Below are 17,704 nucleotides of genomic sequence, written 5' to 3' on the forward strand. Positions count from 1 at the left end.
AGCCCTGCCCCTCGCTGGGAGCTGTCAGGGGTGACGTGTCTTTGAAGATAGATTAAAGTGACTGCAAAGCAAAGGAAGATTCTCAGTCATGTTTAACCAGTAGCCAGTTATGATGACCGGGCAAGCTCTAGCAGTCAGCCTTTTTCTACAGAAGACAGGCAGTGGGTGTGTCAGAAAGAGAGGGAGGGAGGGGAGATCAAGGTCAGGGCTCCAGGTGTGATGTCCTGTCCCCAGAGCAGGGAGTGTGGATGCTCGGCTCACAGGTTCAGTCACCCTTTAGTCAAGAGGGCACCTGACCCCGCTTCCCACGTGCTCTTCCCTAGAGTGCCACGACCTCCACTCGCACCATGAGCATTGAGCTCACACACGTAGCAGAGGCCTCCCCCAAGTCAGGTCATCCCAGGGGCCCCCTCCGCTCTGAGGGCTGAGAAAACCCCTCTTCCAGAGCAATGTGCGGTCTCCACGAGGGTCCTGACGCAGACCGGCCCATGGTCCACATGTGTCTTGTCCGCGTTCTCCTCGGCAGGAGCTCTGCCAACCTGACACTCCCTGCAGGCTGCCCTCCCAACTGCTCTGCCCCCTCCGCCCATGGCCTCACCTTCTACTGCAGAGAGAAACGCCCTGGGCTTCCTACCCCCAACCCGACCGTCTTCCTCTGGGCCCTCCTGCTAATCACCAGCTCCTCCCACCTGCGCCCCCAGAGTCCCTGGTGCCCTGTGTCCACCTGGCCCACAATGGCCCTGTCCCCTCAGCCTGGCAGTAGCTCCCTCTCCTGTTTCTTCCCAAACCCAAGCCCCCTTTCAGCTCTAATACCCTGACTCCTGACATCCACAGCAGGGCAGTTGCGAGGACAACTTCATCCTCACACCTCCTGCCCACATGGGCCTCTGGCCTCTACGCATCTGCTCACCGGTCACTCACCCAGGTGGCAGCAGCAACAACGGCCTGACAAGAGCTACCTCACGTTTTCAGTTCTGCTACGGTTTGGACACTAAGCCTGCGCTGCCCCGCACACTAGCCATCAGCCACCAGTGGCCACTCGGCACTGGCAACATGGCCCGTGTGGCTGAGGACCGGAACTTTAAATGTTATTGTAATCAAATTTAAATTTCAAAACAAAAGCTCTGTAAAATATCTTTCCCTTTAACACAACTAACATTTACTTTGTGGAAAACTTGCATCCAAACTGAGAGGGCAGTGAGCACAAAATGTGCCGTGGGTCCCAGACTCCGGACGGGAAAACAGGAGTGCCAGTGTCTCACTGACAGGACAGGACAGTATCCTGAGCATATTGAGTTAAATAAAATGTGTCACTGAGATTGATTTCACCTGTGTTCCCTTCCTGACGTGCCTATGAGAACATTTAAGATCAAAAGTGTGGCTTCCACTCCAGTTCTGGAGGACGGCTGGTGAGGCAGCCCACATGCTGCGTGGGACCTGCCCCACTCTCGGCAAGGAGGCTCCACTGTTGCCCCGGTTTTCAGGGGAGGAACCCGAGCTCTGAGTCTGAGTACCTTGCCCAAGTCATGCAGTTAGCAAGAGGCGGAGCCTGACCTGGACCCACGCATCAGACCTCCGAGTGCTGTCTTGTCAGCATTCTGCTTAAAAAGTGTTTCCACTTTGAGTTATTAAAAAAATTCCAGCCCTGGCTGGTGGCTCAGCTGGCTGGAGTGTCACCCTGTGCACCAGAAGGTTGTGAGTTTGATCCCCAGTCAGGGCACATGTAGGAGGCAACGGATGGGTGTTTCTCTCTCGTGTCAATGCTTCTCCCTCCCCCCCACTCTAAAATCAGTAAAGACATCCTCGGGTGAGGGTTAAAAAAGCTTCCGCCAGGCAGCCACGAGGAGTGGAAAGAATGAAGGAAGGAGACCAGAGCAGCTTGTGCCTCCCTGGCCCAGTGCAGAGTCTGGCGCGCAGCAGGCCTCCCCGACGCTGGTCACGCACTGAGCGGCCACAGACACCAGGCAGATGTGCCCTTGTGTCCCTACCTGTGCGTAGCACCCGCTGCAGATGGCCCCTCTCCAGTCGGGGACGTCAATGCAGTCTGGGTGCCGGACCAGCCAGTTGTCGGCCTTGGTGAGGTAGGAGCCGGGGTACTCGGACACGGAGCCATCCACGTCGTGGAACACCGACGTCTTGTCCCCGTCCATGTCCAGCCGGTTGAACCAGGGCCCAGGTTCCCCGAAGAACACTCTGGAAGTGATCTAAATAGAGCCCAAGCAAGTCAGGCAGGGCCCCGAGAGGAAGGGAAACTACAGCCATCACCAGTCCCAGGCGAAGTTTCCTATTTCTGCTGACAAGATGCACCAGCCAAACCAAAGATGCTCTCGGGCACCAGGGGGACCGCAGGGCTGACCTCCCCGATGGGGAAGGGAGGGCGGCCACAGCTTCACTGTGCCTTGGCTCCCAGACCCAGCATGCTGTTTTGGTCTCTGCTCAGGGGAGGGCTGGCTGCCGTGGGTGACCTGCAGGCTGTTCTGGGCCCTGGGTGACCTGGGAGTGTGTGTGTATGTTTGAGTGTGTGAATGAGATTGAGGTGACGGGGAACATCTGTGTGAGGAAGTGGATACACACATGTGGGGGGGGGGGTGTGAGTGTGTGCTGAGTTTTAGGAAGACAGTCTTCCAACTTGAACCCCCGGAGATTTCCATGACGGGCCTCTTTCAGGCCCTGGTGGCCTGAGTAAAGAAATTAGGTAACTGAGCTTCTGCATCTCTTCCCTCAGCCTGCTGCGACTGGGCAGGAAGGCAAAGGGAAGGGGCAGAGGGGAGGAGGAGGAGGAGGAAAGGCCTGGGAAGTCTGTAACCCGCAGGGAACCCACCAGGAGGTCTGGACCTGCCCAGTCTCCAGGGCGGCCTGCTGTCCAACCTTGTCACCTCCAGCTGCTAAGCAGTCAGCTATCTGTGGCCAGAAGGCCCCTGTGTAAGGTCTGCTCTCAGGAAGAGACTGAACATAGCATACTCGGCAATGATTCTCTTAGAAAGTTCAGGTTTTTAAATTAATTGTGCCAACACAGGTGGCCCTGGCATAAGTCCGAGGTCAAAAGCAAGATGCTCAGAGGAACAGCATCAGAAGCTCGAGCCCAGCATCGAGGCTTCTGCTCAGGCTGGGCAGACTTTGAGCAGGGGGAGGGCAAGCAGGCATCTCCCCCATCCTGACCTGTGCGGCACCCCACGCTTGTACTTTTCCAGTCTGGACTCAGACAGAACTGCGACATGGCCCGGCCTGCTTAGAGGAGGCCATTCAAGCCGCGTGGTGGTAGCAACAGCTCAGTGCCGGCCCCCGGAGACTTGTGACTCACTGCCTGCATCTGGCTGGCCCGGCACCGCACTCACCGGGACGTCCTCAAAGACGACACCAGTCACGTTGTTGTGGGGGCAGCTCTGCCAGGCGTTGTTCAGGCGGAAGGCCAGGGCGCTGGTGTGCCGGCCCTCCAGGGCCGCGAACTTGCGGAAAGTACAGTTCTGGATGTTGATGGGGCCATCGTAGAACTGGATGCCTCGGATGGGAAAATTCCTATGCAGTTAGGGAAGGCCGATGTCAGGCGAGTCTCCATGGCTGCGCCCTCCAGGGCGGGTGGCAACAGAGACCTGCATAAATGGTTCCTGACCCCCACCCTCAGCAGCTGCCCCTCCACAGAACATTGCTACTCGCTCGTTAATTCACTGGGAACGTGTTGAGGGATGTAGTGAATGTCAGTGGATGATGGATCATGCATGGTTGGTTGCATGGATGGATGGAGGGATGGATGGATGAACATCCGTGTAGTCCTGGCTTGAGTTCTGGGGATCATCCTCTGTTGCAAACCAACTTTTGCACCCTGTGAAGAGTCACTGGGTGAATACCGTCAGTACTGGGGGAGAGCGCCCACGCTGTGCCCCTTAGGAAGGGAGCGCCATTAGTCATTATCGCCTCAGTCTTAGTTGCTGCAACAATTTAATCAGGTTAAGACTCAGATGAGTTTCCTGTCCGTGAGCAAGCCTTTTGACTGGGAGCACGCTGGATTTGGGGAACAGAGTGAAGTGGGCAGAACAGTGGGCTGCCAGAGGACCCCCACGAGGCCCAGATACCCAGAAGCAAGGGAGAAGGAGCAGGCTTGGGGACAGAGGTGGATGGGCTAGAATAGGACTGCAACCTGAAGATTCTACCTGGGGCCCTGTGGGGGCAGGGTGCTCAGAGACCCTCTCCATTTGCCTCCGGCCCCTGAGTAGGGCAGGGAGGCAAGGGCCTCAGAGGGGCCGCTGGGCTTCCTGGTGGCCTTTCTAGTCCTGGCCCCACACTAGGCTCACTCATTCTCCAAGCTCCATTTTTCTGCTTTTGCTGGTATCTCTAGCTTTGGGCCAGGGCCCTGTCCTTCCACAGCGACCATAAGAAAGGGCAGGAAGATGAACAAGAATGCAGGAATGAATCTGCCCATGGGAGAGGCCACACCCTGGCTGCCCCATCACCAAGCAGGGCCCTTTGCATGCAGGCACAGCGCCCTGAGGAAGCCCTCGCCACCCCATCCTGGCCACGTGCCTCCAGGGGACACCAACGCCTCCCACATTTCTGTATTATTAGTAACTGATTGACGTCACAGCCTTGCATCCTGATTCTCATGGCTGGCCCGTGCTTTTTCCCATTTAAGGCACTTTCAGGACAGCCCATTCTCCTGGGCCCCATGCTTAAACTCCAGGCCCCGACCCAGGTGCAGATGGGACGAATCGCCCTCAATGAGGGCTGCATGGTCCCGGGCTCCTGCTGACAGGTCAGCGGGGCCTGCCCAAGTCCGATAGGGATATCAGGCTGCCACAGACGGCCATGCCTCTGGGAACCACCAAGAGCACCCTGGGCCCGGGAAGCAGGCTAACCTCGGCAAAGAGGTGCCTACTATACAGACCCAGACGGGCTCACAAGACCGGTCTGAAGGGGTGGCTACCTCACTGAGGTTGGCAAGAACAAGGGCTCTCGTCTTGACACCTGGCACTGAGAGAGACCACGGTTCTGTCTGAAAAATCTTTTCAAATGTCCACATCCCCCATTGTGGTCGTTCTGACCTGTGCCCTGCCTATCGAGGTAGGAACGATGCTTTTCTAGAGTAAGAGTCGAAAACTCAGGGGCCAGAGGAGCTGGTCCTAATACCTGAAGGATGGGGCCATGTCTCAGCAGCAGCGCCCCCAGGAAGGAGCGACTCCTCATCAATGGCCCGGGCAGTGACCTTCCAAGGAACAGCCGAGTCCATGTGCCCTGCTGGCCTCTCAGCTCTGCTGGTCCCCACCCTCACCAGCCACCGCGGGCCATCCAGCGTCTGCCCGAGCCTCTGCAGCACGGTGCCCAGCTCCAGACCGACCTGCTACTCTGGGGTTGAGCAGATCTGACGACTGGAACACGCTTTCCAACACTAAACCCGTCCTGACCTTTTGGGCCCACATACAGCAAGCTGCACGGGTGCATGGCAGCCCTGAGGGTGTCTCCCCGAATGGGGCTCCCACCTGCTGGATGCAGATCCTGATCTGCTTGTGACACAGGCTAGGTCGGGTCCCCCTCCTGGTTGTTCTCCCTTTTGTGTGCTTTGGCCTGCCTCTCTCACTACCACCCTCAGAAGAGCAAGAAGCACTCCATGTGGATGTGTCTCATAGGACAAAGGGACCCGCTCGCTGGTCCTGAGGTGAAATTCCTATCAGCATAGCCCAGAGCCGCACAACGCCGTGGGCAGCCAGGTGGCCCTGCTGGCTCACAGTCACCTGGTTTGACCTCTCGTGTGCATGCCGGAGTCCACCCTAGCTGGCCAGCCCCAGCGCTGCATTGGTTTCTCCGACCACGAATGCGAGGAAACACAAACGAGCGTGTTTCCTTCCCTTGCTGGCGCACAGCTTAAGTCATGTCGCAAACTTACTGGCCTATGGGGAGGGTCCTTCCGCTGTGGTCCAAGCCTCCTGGGCCCCAGATTCTGTTGTCCATCATCTCAGTCCCCACGTTGCCACTCTCGCCAACAAACAGGCTGTTCTTTATTTCCTGCTTGGAGCCATCGTCGTAGGGGAAGGTCCCACCGCTGCAGGGACCAGAGGTCTGGGGTGAGACACTGGCCCCGAGACAGAGCTCCCCAGAGGGCCCAGCCCAACAACTGGCACGCTTACCTGGCCAGGGTCAGGCCGATGCCATTGTCAGCAAACCTGGGGACGAGAGCAGGTGATCAGAGCACGCCCTAACTGGGGGCGGGCAGGAAGGGTCCTGTGCCCTGGGGTCGCACTGCAGCTGCTGTGTAGGGAGGGGTCTCTACCTTAGCACAGGGTTTGCTGAGGGGTCTGGGTGCTTTTTAGCCCCCCCACTCCGCCTGACTCCAAAGGGAAAAGGGCAACCTCAACGTCTCTTGGCGTCATCACATAGCAGCGTGAAGGCTGGGTTCCCGGGCCTCCATCTCCAGCCCACCCTCTCTGGCGATTCTAGGGCTCGGCGGGCGCGGGGCCAGGGCCACGTGCAGGGCCTTGCTCTGGGAAGATGTGTAAGCCCTGCCATCCCCAGGGCTCTGCCTGAGGTCCTCTTCCTCCGCTGGGTCCCTGGGACCTCAAGGGACTCATGGCTTCCATCCCCACTGTCTGCTGGTGACTGTAAGATCAGCCACTCTTCCCTCCTGATTTTCCCAGATCTGGGCGTTTCCATGAAATATCTCACATGTATCTCAAGCTGGAAGTCCTCAAAGGGACCCCCATCTTCTGTGAGCCCCGACTGTGCCAACCCTTACCCCACTCTGCCATGCTCCACTCTCCCCCTGCCCAGAGCGCCACCCCACTTTGTGCTGACGCCACATGACTCCGACTCACCGGCAGCTGTCCAGCCACACATCCCCGCCACGCAGCCAGGCCCCGTGGTCCTGGTTCTTGTAGGCGGTGAAGTGTCTGATGATGGCTGGCTCCCGCGGCTTCAGCGGGTCGGCATCCTGGTGAGGGCTGTACCTGCAACACGGCATGGGGTGGGCACAGAGGTCAGTGTGGGGGTCCCAAATGGAGCCCCTTCTGGGCTGTGAGCATCCCTCTGCTCACGGTGCCCACAAGACTGCCGAAACACCACCTCCTCCCTTACTGGGGTGCAGGAGTGAACTTTCTGAGCTCAAAGCAGAAACAGGTCTTTTTCCCCAGGGTCCAGCCCAGGCAGGTGACAGACACGCCGCTTCTCTTGCTCTCAGCAGCATGGAGGAGCCCTCCCCTCCCCAGGCTGGTCAAAACTCAGAGAAAAGTTCAGAGAGTCCCAAACCCAGCACGCCGTGCAGCCACAGGGTAGGGGAGGAGGTGCTGGCTCCCCAGCAACTGGGGGTAACCTTGACCCAGAGCCTTTTCTGGGCCTCAGCTTCCGGGGCAGAGAATGGAGCCTGGAGCCCCCAGGCTCACATGTGTCCACGCCAGCAAACGTCTCCTGAGGACTTTAGGACATCACTAGTGTCACTTTAGGTGGAGACCAAGCAACCTGGTCTTTTCAAAGGGACAAGTTTTCCTGACTCCCTGGAGATTTAGAGGTAGCCCCTGGCCTTCAGCGGTGCCCCAGATGTACCCACAGCTGCAACCCGCACATCCCTTCTCTTTACATCGATGGTGAGGTTCTTCCCGTCTTTTCTTTCCACGTTTTGATCCCAGTCCAACCTGCTGTGGCCCAGGCCAATCCTGTCAAGACACCAGGTATTGGCTCCTGCTGAAACCCTAATCCAACCCCCGCGCTGAAATGCAGACTTTGTGCTGTGTAGATCTTCACCACGGTCCCCGCAGCAAGTGGCTCGGCACACAGGACAACAGCTGCCCGAAGGAGGAATGCATGCTCGCACGCACGAGGGGATGCAGGAAGGAGTGCATGAAGGAATGGGGCTTACTCCCGGGTCCCCGAGCCTTGATCACCTGGCAGAGATGATAGAGAGGAAGGGCCGCTTGTCCTTGGCAGAGGCCTCGGTTGTTTTGACGCCATTGTCTATGATCATGCCAGCCTGAGGAAGGACACATTGAGGGACACGCTGGCCTCTGCTGCAGGCCAGGCATCTTCTCACACCGCCCCCTTACTGCACCGTCCCAAATGCCCCAGGAAACCAGCCCTGCTCTGTCCTCTTGGAGGTACAGAGGAGAAAGCTGGAGAAAGCTGAGGTCTATGGGAGTTAAGGACCTTGTCCAAGGCTACCCGGCTAAGTCCCGGCACCCAGCATGCACACCACTTCAGGACCCAAGTCAAGGAGGATGCTGCTGCTTTCCTGGGCAGTGTGTCTGCAGCGATTTAAAGGAAATGCTGAACTCAAGTCTCGTCTTTACCTTGGGCAGAGGTCTGCAGCCTTCCCAGGGCCTTGCCTTAGATCCTATCTGACTCTAGGAAACAACCTCACTTTCTTATGTGGTTCCAAGGTGCCCACGTGTCAGCCATGGCGAATAGGAGCCAGGGCAGCTGGGGGTGCTGCCCAGTGAGGCATGTCCCTTCCTTCCCAGATTCCCCTGGTGTCTCAGGAACGCCCAAACTCAGGGTTCTCTTATTTGGATCATTGGCGATCACTGTGGCTACTGCGTCTGTCAGCTGGCCTCTGGTGAAGCCCCTGTGACATGACCTAGGTGCAAAGCTGGACTCCTGGCTCCTGTCTCCCAAGCTAGGATGTTTGGTCCCCTCACCTCTGAGGCCTCAGCTGTCGCTTCTCTGAGATGGGCAGTGAGCACCCACACGGCAGCCCAGGTGAAGAGTCCTGGATGGGACCCCGTGTGTGCGTTTGGAATGGGGCTCCCCGGGCATGAACTTGGCCTCCTTGGCTCAGACATCCAGTCCCTCCAGCTCGAGCCACCTCTTCCCTCCTGTCCCACCTGCCACCTTCCTCAAGGCCCCTGCATCTGTGCCTGGGACCCTGGCCTACGTCCTGTGGGAAACCACCCCTCCCCACGTTCCAACCTTTGCAAACACCCAGGTCCAACAAAGCCACTGACCCCTCATGGAAAGGTCCCCAAGGGGTCTGACAACCAGCCAATACTGTCTCTCCCACCCCTCCCCCACAGCTGTATGGTGTGTTCTGCATAAAGACAGCCCCCCAGGCCCAGGACAGCCTCGGAAATGCCCCTCTGAGGCTTGGCTAATTCTCTCTGTCAGGAGGCACCGTGGCCCTCTTCGCCTCTGCCCTGTGAACCATCTTCTTTCTTAGCTTCTGGGATGCGACCCTGCCCAGGGTCCTCTGTTGGCCCACCCTGCCCAGCCCTCCTCATGGCCACCCCCCAGGTGCAAGCGCAGGTCACTCTGAGAATAAGTCTCTTCCTTCTGGTCTACCCCCTGGTGGTTTTTGACTGTGAATGTGCCCATCCTCCTCTGGGGACCTCAGCTTACTCATCTGTGCCATCTGGGATTGGAACAGAGGACCAGCCCTGACACCCAGGGCTCTATGTGTGCTTGGCCCCCAAGGCCCTAGGACACCACTGTCCTAGTCTCATGTCGTACCCACGGCTCTGGTCTCGGTGCCGCCCAGATTGGGGACCCAGAAACACTCACCCGGTAGTTAGAGTGTGCTCGGTTGTTGAGGAACTTGCCCAGGGGGATGTGCTCCGAGTACCCCGGGGAGTACATCCCCACTGAGGGGCCCGTCGGCACGTGGTGGAAAATGAACCAGAATCCCGTCTCCTGTGGGGAAAAGGAGAAGCCACAGGACTCAGCACCAGCTAGCCTCTTGTCAAGGGGCCCAAGTGGCCCCAAATTTCCCCCGTCAGGTCCCACCACCCACCCCTAAACACACGCCTGGGAAACAGCAAGAAGTCTGAAGCCGATGTACTCTGTGGGGGCTGCCCTGGCTGTGAAGACCCCTGTCAGGGCCAGCTCTGCCGGCCACGGGCTCCACACAGCTAGATGTCAAGTGCCACCTCCTCCTGGCACATCATGGGGGTTTTGAGCGTGTTCCCAGCTTCTCCCTTTCACTCTACAGCTGTGGGAACCAAGGCCCAGGGACCACAGGCAGGGGCAGGCAACAGCAGCCACCTCACCCAGTGAGTGTAAGAATCACATGATTTTAGTGCATTAGAATGCTGACGTGCCAGGCATGGTTCTAAGCAACAGCGATTTCAATCTGGTGATGGGTTATTACACATAAAATGCCTTGTTCTCGGCGATGAAGGCACAGTCATCACTGCAAACCAGTCCTCACTCCGAGCTGGGGTTCAGAGCCCACAGATTTCAGTGTTGGCCCTGGCGCCCCCAGCTCCCCATTTTCCTCCAAAGAAGAGAGAGTCCCGCTCACCTCGGACCCTGCAGCAGCGCAGTTTATGAGGTTGTTGTTGGGATTGGCCATCCAAAAGGTGGACACACCACTGCAGGGAGAGAAGGAAGGCGTCAGACAGCGGCCCCCACCCCGCACGGCCACAGGGGGCCTGTGTCAGGCTCTCTGACATCGCTTCCAAAGGCCTCTAGAGGTTGCGGAGTCACGGATTGTTTTGGTGTGAAACCCAGTGTTCTCTCGGGAGCAGGGTGCACGAAAGCACTGAAAGTGTTCAGAATTTGACACGGGCGTGGCTCTTTGATGCTGTGTGTGGGTGACGCCCAAGACGGGCTCTAAGGTAAATCCAATTCAGGAGAACCAGGTGGTGTTTCTCAAGGAGGGCCCAGGATGAAAGGCTGGCTGCACAGGGATCTCTCTCTCCCACATCTACACATGACCAGGGCAGCTACTGCCAACGTGCACTCGAGGGGAGCTGGGGGCAGCCCACTCTCCGTGAAGAGCATACCGCCTGGCATCAGAAGCTGGAGGGCGAGAACCATGGTTCTCTCTGGACAAAGGATGCACATGGGGCCCCTGAGAAGGGGAACGCCCCTCCCCGCTGATTAGCAGGTAGTTTGGCACCGGGGGTTCCTGCTGCTCAGAGCCCAGGTGCAGGGGTCAGCCCTGGGCTGAAAGTCTTAGGTCCAGGCACGGCGCAGAGAGGAGCTTACTTGCAGTCCTGCCTGGGCTTGGGGACATAGCCCGGGTATGAGTCCTCCGTGATGGTCTTGCACATCCTGCTATTGCGGTCGGAGGGCAGGAGGGTCCCAGACTTGACCAGGAGGCCGAGGCAGTGGTCAAAAGTGTTGCGTTCCTCCGGCCCATCCTCCGTGAAGAAGCAGTGGCCCAAAGAGTTGTAGCCCACAACGTCCTTGACCTGCAGGGATCCAGAGAGGGGGCCGTTTCACCCCTGTCCGATTATTCACAGGCTCATCCGCTCACCCACCACACATCAAACCTCATCAGCCACACCCCGGGCCCTGTGAGGGGCCCTGGGGGTTTGGAAATAGAACAGACACAGGTGTGGAGCCTGGAAGGGCCAGGAGGGGGGGAAAAAGGTGATTTCAAAGTCCCTTGTAGCTGGAGCTGTTACTGATGAGGCTCCATGGGGTGGGACAAGGACAAAATGTTAGAAGCAGGTCCAGTTGGGGGCAGCGGTCGGGGTCACCTGAGCCTACTCTGGCGAGGACGCAGTGCGCAGACCCCAAGGTGGAGGGCTGCATGCAGGAGGCCCCACTGGGAAGGTGGTGAGGGGAGAGCCTCGCGGGGCACAGCCACAGAGCGCAGCCAGACGGGCCTGTTCCCAAGACTGGCGTCGGTGCCCTCAGCAGGCCCTCACCCCTGAAGCCAGACTGCTCCACAGCCCCCAGTGCACCCCCAGCCCCCCAGCTGGTCCCTGGAAAAGGCTGCTAACTCCTGCTCCTCAGTGCTCCACCACTGCCAGACCACTGTGCTCTGGGAGCACCCAAGACCCAGACCCTTCATGTCCCAGCCCTGCACTGGGCCCATATACCTTTTACTCTGGCTTAAGTCCTGCAATAATTTGTTTTGGAGATGAGGAAAATGGGGGTCAGAGAAGGGGAGTGATTTGCCCAAGGTCATCTGGCCCATGTGCTAGCCAGAGTGGGGACCACAGCCACCCCTGCATAGGACACCCAGCACACAGGCAAGCCCTGGGCTCGCAGAAAACCCCGCACACTGATGAACAGACAGGTGCGCATGGACATGCAGGGGACACTGCATCCGGGGCAGGCTGGCCAGAAGCTGTGCGCAAGCTCTCTGCCGTTCTCTTGCACACAGTATTTTCCCCTTTCTTCCAGTCAGCTTCCCTGCAGAGAGGCGGCAGTCCTGAGGCCGACCCTGGAAATCCATTTCAGGCCTGCGCCTGCTGTCAATCCCCACTGGAGACAGTGAAGGGAAAACCCCTCAGCTCTCAGGGGCCTTCTCCAGTAGGGGGACTGCGTCGTTTGCTGTGTGAACCAGGACACCCCTGAGAGTGGAAATGGGTGCTCTCGGTAATATAGCTGGGACGACAGGCCAAGAGGGGAACCGGCTGTGCACAGCAGGACATGGGGCACCCACCTAACAACCGCCACCACCAGCCTATCCACAGCAAGGAGAAGAAAGGGCTGTTTCATGCAGAGGCACCTGTACCTGTGCTACACCCGTCCCTGCCCCCAGGCGGGTACAATCTGAGTCCCCAAGAAACCTGACGACGTGGTCACGGTGAAGGATGGCTGTGACTTCTGAGACCTTGCCCTTCCTCCTCCATTGTCCACAGCTGACAAAGACAAGACCCTGCAGGGGCTGGTCATTTGTTCTGCAGGGTCTTCATGAGGGTTTGAACGTGCGAACAGAAGCTGGGAAAGAAAGCAGAACCAAATCCTGCTCTGCCCAATACGGAGCTCAGTGTGTTTGGGAGGCACCCCGAGGCATGGGAAAGGGGCGGCAGGTGGAGAGGAGGCAGGGGTTTGGGGACTGCTAAGAAGAGGGCCTGTTACTCCACTTCCAGCTGATCTCTGTGCCTCCTCCCACCTCTTACCCCCATCTGTCTGCGGAAGCCCTGGCCAGGGACATGTGTGGGGACACCAAGGACAGGGGTCTGGGCTCCTCACTCGAGATCATGTGGGAAGGACACAGGAGCACAGCTGTGTGAATCACGAGGCAAGATGCTGGGTCAAGGGGGGCCCAGGGAGAACAGAAGCCTCTTCCACAGCTCTCAGAGCTCTGAGGCTGGGAGATAGGGCAGGGGCAGGGGGCTGGCGCGTGGATACCACACAGAGCTGAGATGCTCCCTCCCTGACTGGGGGCCAGACTCCCTTGGGGCCAGAGAGAAGGTGGGCCTTGTGCCTGGATGGCCAGGGTTTTCTGGTTCTGAGAGGTTGTCTAAGGCTCTGGCTGCAAGGATCGATCTCTACTGGGGTTCCAGTGACCTGTCTGGCTGCTCCCCAGGGCCAGCGCCCAGTGGGCCTGTGACCCTTATCAACTCTGACACCTGGCTTGCGCTGCCTCTCCCAGCCTCTCCCAGCCCACATCCCTGCTAAGATGCAGACCTGGGTGCACGGCTCTGAGGACGGTTTGCCATCACAAAGACAGCCAAAAACACTGCGCTGAGGCAGCGGTCACATTTCCCACAGCACATGCAAGGAAACTGCCTGAGCAAAGAGCTACCTGTGGCCACACAGCAAATGGACCAGCCCTACGCCCACACTGTGTGCGGGACTGCCCGAGGTCCAGGGCAGCTGCCACTCGGACCGACTCAGGTTGTAGTCAGCTGGCAAGTTGTCTTAGTATCTTCCTCTTCAGGTGACTGGAAGCTAAATTTAAGGACAAAACTTTAGAATAAATGCCTGGAACAAGTAAAGCTCCTAAGAGTTGGGCCTTTCTTAAGCAAGTCCACGAGGCTCTTTCCCGCCACATGTCCTGAGCTTTATCGCCCACTTGAGCGAGAGTGTCTGTCGCTCCCTGCCTGTGTTCACTCCACAAAGTCCCAGACCAGGGGCCACTCCCAGGCTGAGCATGCCCGGCTCTGCAACCAGTTCTCACCAGAAGCACACAGGACAGGCACAGAGGAAGAGACAGAGGCAGGCAGAAGCAACACGGTGGCCCTGGCCACACTACTGGTGAGGGGCAGGGCCAGTGGGGCAGGGTCCCAGTCCACACCATCCCCCCCGCGGCCCCCCGATGGTCTGAATGCACTGCGATTCCCGCTGTCTTCCTGCTGTCCCCAGCAGTCACTCTCCTTCGCTGCCTCCACGAGCCAGAAACAAGTCCCACGTCTTCTGGCCACTGCTCCAGACTGGGTCCTCTCACCACCCAGTGGGGAAAGCCAGCCTGGTTCCCAGGCAACACACAGAGTGAGCCCTCCCTCGCACATGGCACCTGCCGGGCCGGTGTGTTTGGTGTTCTTCCCTTGCCTGACTGAGTCGGGAACTGAGGGTCGGCAAGGTGAAGCTGCTTGCCTGCAGTCCCACAGCTCACACCCTGTGGATCGAGCCCTGGAACGCACGCCCTTCTGGACCGGGCCCCGAAGCCTGCGCTCTGTCCTGTACCCAGTGGGGTTTCCAGTCCCAGCATGTAAAACACAGACAGCGGGCACTCCTCTGTGACAGATGAGCACATTGAACAGCAGCAAAAGTGGCTTCCCCAGCGACATGCTGACAAGCCTCTTCATCTTCCCTTCATCCCATGCCTGGCGGGGACGTTCACTCGCTTTGGTTTAAAGCCAGAGTCACAGATGCAAATGCCCTTGGTGGCACCAGCCAGGGAGTTTCCTGAAATACACTAGGAAGTGGTGGGCACGGGGTCTGCCAGGGAGCATGGCCCAGTGCAGCGGGGACGCCGAGACTCTGATCAGGCAGGAATGTGGGCCTGCTGCTGCCAACTCAGCTGACTTCTCAAGAAAAGCCAAAATTCCAGACTTCTATGTGAAATCTCCCAATTTTTAAATGATAGAAATGAATCTGAGTGTTTCTTTAAACAGTCTCGAAGCCAATCAAAATATATCTGGTGGCTGGACTCAGCTCTCAGGGTGGCATTTTGCGACATCCAGTTTTAAAGTTCACAGAGGGTATAAGTTCAGTCCATTTAAAGGAAGTTCAATTTAGTGTAAAATTATCAGTTTAGTGTAAAAATGCCCAAATGCTTCTCTAAACACCACATGAGCCAAATCAAACACGGGCTGGAGTCAGCCCGCAGGGTACCATTTGGTAACGCTTATAGAGAACATTCGTTTAAGGAGGAACCAACTCAGCGTAAGAACTGTCTGTGCAAATTGAGACAAGCCTCTGCCTCGGCCACCACTTTGCTGAGGAGGACATTTCTCCCAGCAGCACCTGATCTGACGGACGCACAGTTTACCAGAAGAAACAGACCAACCACCGTCGCTGGCTCAGTTGGTCAGGCACGGCTCCCCTTCTGTGGTGAGCAGACCTGTCATGCCACACGGCCACGGAATGACCTCGCCCCTGGGCGTGGACTCCCAGTGCCCACCGAGCACTCTGCATCTGGTGCTCTTGGCGAAGACACACCCTGTTTTCTTCCCCTCTGGCTGGCAGCCTGCTGTCAGTTCAGACCACTCCAAAACCCAAAGTAAGGCTGGTTTGACCCCTGGCGACCCCGGGCCAGGTGACGGGATGCGAACCCCCTTCAGCTTTCGAGGTCCCGGGGTCTAGCCGTGAGTGGACTGGTGTGGAGGGGGCAGGGGGCAAGGGCTCTCGAGGGCCTTCCCTCCTGGAAAGGAGGCACTCACCAACAAGCCATTGGAGCCATGGACGGTGACACAGCGAGAGAAGGTGTGGTGGATGGACAGGTCCCGGACGTATGTGGGCGGGTTGTAGCCGCCCTGTTCATCCACATCACCGGCCAGGTGGAAGTGAATCGGGTACTGGCCCACCAGCTGCTGCCCCATGTGCTTCAGCTCCACGCCCTCCAGATGTGCCGCCTTAAAGCCCAGTGCAAACTGGGGAAGCAGAGGCAAGAGTCAGGAGGAGGCTGTGAGGCATTCCCTGGTCCCTCACTGCTGCGTACATTCCATTACCCTCCAATCGCTTTGTAAATCACACCTCGGGTAAACCAAGGACGGTCTCTGCACCTGGGCCTTCTCACCCCGAGGGAGACGAGGAGCTACTTGACCATAGGGACGTGGCAAGGCAATGGCCTGGCAAGGGAGGGGTGCAGAGAGACAGGCTCACTCCCACCCTCTTTCCCTGCCTCCGAGGCCGCTGACGGTTAGGAGGAAGGGAACTACGTAGAGGTGGTTTTGGTGGTGACAAAGCGCTGAGTGAGCGTGCACCAGGGACGCTGGCAATCCTGTGACGTAGGCCTGCACAACCGAACACTGTGTCCCTAACGTGCTAGGAAGGTCTGCGCTCGTAATTTTCACCCTGTGGTTCTTCTCAGTTATTTACCAAAACGTCTTATCCTTAAAACACATGATTTTAGCTTCAAGAGAACTGTTCTCACAGAACCCCAGGACACTGTTCCTCTGTCAGCTTTAATCCCACCACTGAGAGTAACGGCCGCGTGAAGGACTTTGGGCGTCTTATGCTGCCCAACGTCCCAGGTAAGGGGCTTTATGCAGCGATGCCAAGCAAATGCCCCCTGTAGCTTAAGGCCAGGAGAACGTGAGCTCGGGCACCAACGCCATTCTCCTCCATCTGCAGAGCATCGTCTCGGCCGTTGCTTGTTCTCTGCCTGGACACCCCCAGGTTAAGTCAGTGCTAGAGCTTCTGGCTCCCCCACTTACCACTGATCTGCATGTTAGTGGGTCTCTTATACACATGACTTTTTGTGGGTTTCATGCCCTGATCCCTTCTGTCAGGAAGGGATCAGGATTAAATTATGAAGACAGGAAATGAGAGCCATGACTGGGGTTGAAAATCAGGAAGGCAGGGAGTGCAGGGTGATGGGGTGTGACCAGGGAGTAGAGAGCCATCCCCAGGTTGGTTCCACTGTCTCTCCTGTCCCCAAGCCCTGATGGAAAGGGCCGCATGCCAGTGGGTAACACAGAAGCCTACTCCAACTTCCACAGGCTCCCTTGCCTTGGTCCCTGACCCTGCTCCCCTAAGCCCCTCCCTACCAAGAATCCCACCCATGGGCATCTCAGGAATTCTCAAGGTGGGGCTTCTGGCCTCAGCTAGGCGGACCCTACCTTGATGTGGCCCCCAAAGGTATCGAAGTCAAAGAAGTCGCAGATGTGGTTGCTGTAGGGGTAGCATGTGTCCTCCATAGCTCCCATGACCACGATGTTCCGGGTCAGGAGCCCGACCTCGGCCCGCATGTCCACACCATCGATCTCCTCCCCGATGTGCAGGTACATTGGCTTCCCTGGGGCAGGAAGGGGGAGGTGGGTAAATCAGAGGGACTGCGTGGGCCCCAGGTCCCTGCCAGCTGCCTCCACAGCTCCTGTGTGCGTGGTGGTCCCAGGGCCCCCAATCCCATTGCACAGGAGAAGGAAGCTCAGGGAAGTTACTTGTCTGAATGGAGAGGGAAGATTCACGGCCATGCATGCTTAGATCTGAAGCCTGTGGCAGATATAGCTCTGTGGCCCCCAATATCTGTCCCCGCTTCTGCTGTGGTACTAAAATCTCCAGCACTTTAGAGACACCCACGCCCCCCAGGAGGGCCACCTGTCCCAGGCCCCCTGAGGTGGGTGTGCTCACAGGATGGGCAGAAGCGACCTGTGCATCCGCAGGGGGCCCTGCTCTCGCTCTGCCCCTGGGGCTGGAATGTGGATATGTGGGGTGGTCTAGCCTCCTCCAGGCGGTGAGGGCTATACCCTGGAGATGGCACAGAAATGACAGAGAGAACACCTGGGCTCTCATGACCCCAGTCTACTTACTATAAGGTACAGAGCTTACACCCTGGACTGCCTGCCAGCCGGCACTGCAGCAACACAGAGCCAAGCGGTGTCTGTGGCAGCAAGTGGGTCTGTGTGTGACGGCCTTCAGCCTCATGCGGAGTGCGCACCTATAG

At 58.0% G+C, this 17,704-nt stretch overlaps 1 protein-coding gene across 10 annotated transcripts in view; it reads right to left on the reverse strand.

Annotated features, from left to right (window-relative positions):
- CEMIP (cell migration inducing hyaluronidase 1) overlaps nt 1–17,704 on the reverse strand; it is a 111,787-nt gene that overhangs the window by 10,901 nt on the left and 83,182 nt on the right. For all 10 annotated transcript variants that reach the window (XM_053912656.1, XM_053912648.1, XM_053912650.1 and 7 more), the window contains 11 exons: nt 16,881–17,056; nt 15,480–15,689; nt 10,900–11,105; nt 10,211–10,280; nt 9,472–9,600; nt 7,863–7,948; nt 6,801–6,932; nt 6,117–6,152; nt 5,876–6,031; nt 3,336–3,516; nt 1,989–2,204 (listed from right to left, as the gene is read on the reverse strand). In XM_053912656.1, coding sequence (XP_053768631.1) covers nt 1,989–2,204; nt 3,336–3,516; nt 5,876–6,031; nt 6,117–6,152; nt 6,801–6,932; nt 7,863–7,948; nt 9,472–9,600; nt 10,211–10,280; nt 10,900–11,105; nt 15,480–15,689; nt 16,881–17,056 — 1,598 coding nt within the window. The remainder of the gene's footprint in view (nt 1–1,988; nt 2,205–3,335; nt 3,517–5,875; nt 6,032–6,116; nt 6,153–6,800; nt 6,933–7,862; nt 7,949–9,471; nt 9,601–10,210; nt 10,281–10,899; nt 11,106–15,479; nt 15,690–16,880; nt 17,057–17,704) is intronic.

The sequence above is a fragment of the Desmodus rotundus genome, chromosome 10 (assembly GCF_022682495.2).
Source record: "Desmodus rotundus isolate HL8 chromosome 10, HLdesRot8A.1, whole genome shotgun sequence".
In the NCBI taxonomy this organism is placed as follows: Eukaryota; Metazoa; Chordata; class Mammalia; order Chiroptera; family Phyllostomidae; genus Desmodus; species Desmodus rotundus.